Below are 4,451 nucleotides of genomic sequence, written 5' to 3' on the forward strand. Positions count from 1 at the left end.
TTTTGGTGATAAAAATGCTAAATAAACCTTGAGTGAGGAAAAAGGTCCAATGTAGTACTGGCTTAGTGTACAATGTAAAATGAGAGTTGTTCATGTTTGCTTGTTTTAATGTATCAAAAAAATAGAGCCCTTAATGGAGTGCCAACAAATGTTCTGTAAAAAAATAAATAAATACTAACATTTCACTAATTAGCTTTACCAGAAATAAAGCATTGTTAAATTTATTTCCTTTTTAAAATGTTGAACATATTTTTAGTGCAAAAATGTAAAAAAATGAATTTGTGAAATTAATGCAAAAATATAAATAGAGATTAAATTGCCATAATTAGAATTAAAACACTTTATTATAGTTTTAGTGCCAATCAACTTAGTTCCATCCTTTCAACACATTACAGCATTTCTCAAAGTCTTAATTTGTTTAAACCTCATAAACATTAGCAAATATTCAGATGTCCAAATTCAAACACACAAACTTCATATAATTTGCTCGTGGATTTGCAGTTCTTACATTTATTGTCAAACTTATTGAAAATAGATGTTTGTGTAAATGACTGAAAGGTCTAGTCATTTGATTTGCAAAATTGCAGAAAGGGTAAACAAGCATCTTATGTTGTTGTTGTTTTTTTTTTCTACCTCAGTTTCAACATGGAGCCAAGTTATGACTTCTTGCACATCTACGAGGGGGAAGACTCAAATGGGCCTCTACTAGCAAGTCTCCAAGGCAACCAGGCACCAGAGCGGATAGAAAGCAGTGGCAACAGTCTCTTCCTGGCGTTCAGGTCTGATGCGTCGCTGGGCATGTCTGGATTTGCTATTGAATATAGAGGTAATTACCAAATATAAACTTTTCCCTAATGTGCTCTTTTATAATTTACAACAAATGACGCATGAAGTGGCCAGAAAACAACTACTGGTAATAGAGAAAGTAATAGGAGGAGCATATTACAGCATCTATACAACAAATTTTACAATTAGTGACATAGCCCTGCATGAATRAATCAGCAAACACAGTAAAAGTTGAATAATAGCAGTAATTCTAGTGCTAATAATAGTTGTAGAAAAAAAAGTTTGTAGTTATAGTCTATAAGGACGATATTGTTAGTGATATGGTAACAGCGGTAACCACCACCAACAGTACAGTTCAATAAATCACTGATCCATCATTTTAATCATGCTGTAAACTCCAGTTAGTCAGATTAACTTTAGATATTGACTGAGATTATTGGATGGGTTAATCGATTGGGGCAAATCAATGTTGCATGACTTGCCTGCAGAATAAGATGTGCTTTTGTGTCTTACTGCATGTTTCTGTGCACATAAATACAAAACACTTTTTATTTTCAGTAATTGTCAGCTTATTAGGTTTAAGGATTAAAATGTCAATATATGAGTGCATGATGTGCAGATTGGATGCTATTTTAATCCCTAGTCTTGTTATTTGTACTTTATCACAAGGATTTTTTTTTTTTTTTTGTTGAAAAGACCTGCTGTTCCAGGTTTGTTCATGAGCTGTTTACCTCCACAGATTGTGACTAATGATTTAATACCCCTACTCAATCTTGAACTTGGTTGTTAAGCTTAACGGTGGCTAGATCTGCTTTAATTTTTTATGACTTCTTTTTCTTCCCTTCTTGTTTCTCCCACCTTATTCATCTATTGTTGTTTGTTCGTTGCGTAACTTTTTTTTCCATTATTTGATTGCTGTGTTCTGCCATCTCTATAATTAAAATACACTCTTGATAATTTGCCTGTACCATCTCTTTCTTTTCCTTTACCTCTCTGTGTATCCTCATTCATATTGTTGTGGTGTGAGTACAAAAGGGTAACAAGTTGTCTTAATGCCAAGTCATAAATATTGCAAGACAGTATGTTCACATAGTTTTTTATCACTTACCTGTTTTTAAACAATTATTCTTTCACTGTTTTCATATTTCCCTTTTGCTTGTTTCTTTTTCTTACACAAGGACAACATTTAAGAATAGCTAATATGAAATTAAAAAGATGTTTTTACAAATGTGTACAGCTGTACATGGGTGAGTCAAACAACACAGGACGCCCTTTTATTTTAGAAAGAAAAGTAGTAAATGATATATTTGTAAACCCCAGCAAGTAATAAGTGAGGAGGTCTGTCTTTTAGGCTATGTCCARAACATATCCGAAATCTTGAAAGCTACTATTGGACCAAGAGGAAGTTTTTTTTTCTAAAATAGTCCCCCTCACCCATTACATCTGTGGTATTCCGATAAGTCATTTTCCCTTTTGTTTTTTAAATAAAAGAGTGACTTTTTACCAACCATCCCTCAAAATAAATAAATAAAGTGAATGAATAAATCTGTCTCTAATATGACTACCCATTTCAGGTTGCTGATATTTGTCTTGGCATTTKTCAAGCAGCATAACCTTTCTTCCTTCTCCACAGAAAAACCCAGAGAGGCCTGTTTTGACCCTGGTAACATTATGAACGCTAGTCGAACAGGCTATGACTACAAACTAGGATCACAGGTGTCCTATAGCTGTCATCATGGCTACACAATTGTGGGTAGAGACACCATCACGTGTGTCATGGGACAAGATGGGAAACCAGTGTGGGACAAGGCACTGCCATCATGTAAAGGTAAGAGAGAAACATTGAATCACAAATGTTTATTTCCTTTGATCAGTTCCTTAAAAAGAGATACACAAGCTTCTAAACTTCCTTTTCGCAAACATTCAGCAATGATCAATATGATTTGGTTACAGTGAGTTTATTTCACGTTACTTGGAGCGATAAGAGCTTTTTTTTTCTCCATAAATACCCATGTCAAAAGGACACATTATGTGTGTCTGGAAGATGAAAAAGATGTTCTTCTGTGTTGGAAAGGTCAAATCATTAGTCTACATCAAACAAATAAAATAAAATGTCTAAGAAAATTGCTGAAACTACTTAAACTGCTCAAAGCTATCGAACATATCGCTTTAACCTGACAAGAATTTTATTTTCTATAAAGATGGTGGACAAGTAGAGGACAAACAAGGAAGATTCAGGTCTAAAAACTCTGCAGCAGATGAATAGTATTTGAAAATAATCTCTTTAAATAGCAAGCAGTCCTGACAAAAGACTTGAGAAATGGCTTGAGACTCTGAACATCTTCACTATGCCAAGTTTTTAGCTAATAGCTCTTTGGGGATTTCCTTGTTGGTACTAAAATTATTTTATTTAATTTTATTTTTTTTTGTCAAACTATTTTACCTTTGGTATTTCTCATGGATCCAACTAAAGAAATGTGATTCAATGTGTCTTTGTGACAGGCCTCTGGTAATACAGAGCCTGATGATTCATAGCTTTTTTGTTTCCTTAACTTTGTTTGTAGACATACCTCTTGTTCATTTGTTGAGCCTTTTAAAGACTGAATGATTCTGTGTCAACATTAAGTAGTTTAACAAAGAAAGAAACAAAAGTAGAGAAAACACAACAAAAAAGTATTTTAAAAATGGTCAGATACAGGGGGGGAAACATTTGAAAACTAAAAAAACAACTTTAAAAGATTGCAAGAAACCCTGGCACCCTGGGGCTAAAGTAAAAAAAATGAGTGACTTAATACTTTTGCACAGCACYGCACATTAATAAATTCTACACATCAGGCAACTTCTACAACTAACTGCAATTTATCAAGCTTGATTCACAACAGCAACTTTGCCATTCAAATTCCTCTTGTCTTAGTTTTCTTCCAGCTCTATGRTTTCAATTTTTCCTCAATGGAAATTTAGACGTCATACTCAATAAGTGCATGGTTATCGTGGAGCATGTACCAGGTAGCAGCGCCATGCCAGTTTATWAGGACTGATTTCTTGAAACTTGTTTAAATAAATATGAGACTTATTGGTTGGAGATCAACAACCGTCTGTGTGTGTGAGTGTGTGTTTTTTAGTGTATGTGTTTTTTAGTGTTGGTCAGGATTTGGAAGCTGAGCTGATGATGATTGGCAGCTCAGAGAGGCTATGAAGTGACACCTGCCGAGATGCCATTAAAATGACTTTTTTCAAAGTGTGTCTGTGTGCTAATATAGTATAAGGCAATGCAGCAAGGTAGATGTAAGTTTCAAACGCACATAAACACAGACTAACACCTTATAAAACTCAGTTGTTTGATGAAGCTTCTGTGAAAGCTCTGTTTAATAATGCCTAAGTAGAGTAGTGAAAGTGGGTTGTGAATGAAAGCTGGTGAGAAGAATAAAAAAAATGGGGTAATTGCTCTCAGACTTGATATTTTAAAACCACAATGAATCACAGAGAGCAAGAAAATGGAGCCTATCAAGTCATTTAATCTCATCTACTTTTTCAGCTCTTTCTTCTTTTTTTAAGAAAATACTGCCATGTGTCACATTCAGGTGAGATACAGACCATAGACTTCTGTTGGAGACTTTGTTAGGTTGATGATTTTAAACTTTTATAAAATTTCAGTCAATTAAATA

At 34.1% G+C, this 4,451-nt stretch overlaps 1 protein-coding gene across 1 annotated transcript in view; it reads left to right on the forward strand.

Moving 5' to 3' along the window:
- LOC106513169 (CUB and sushi domain-containing protein 1) overlaps positions 1–4,451 on the forward strand; it is a gene marked incomplete in the record, with an annotated part of 415,244 nt that overhangs the window by 334,249 nt on the left and 76,544 nt on the right. Inside the window, 2 exon segments of the mRNA XM_014001862.1 lie at positions 639–826; positions 2,420–2,614. Of these exon segments, the coding sequence (XP_013857316.1) occupies positions 639–826; positions 2,420–2,614 (383 nt within the window).

This window comes from Austrofundulus limnaeus, unplaced genomic scaffold (assembly GCF_001266775.1).
Source record: "Austrofundulus limnaeus strain Quisiro unplaced genomic scaffold, Austrofundulus_limnaeus-1.0 Scaffold10, whole genome shotgun sequence".
NCBI lineage: Eukaryota > Metazoa > Chordata > Actinopteri > Cyprinodontiformes > Rivulidae > Austrofundulus > Austrofundulus limnaeus.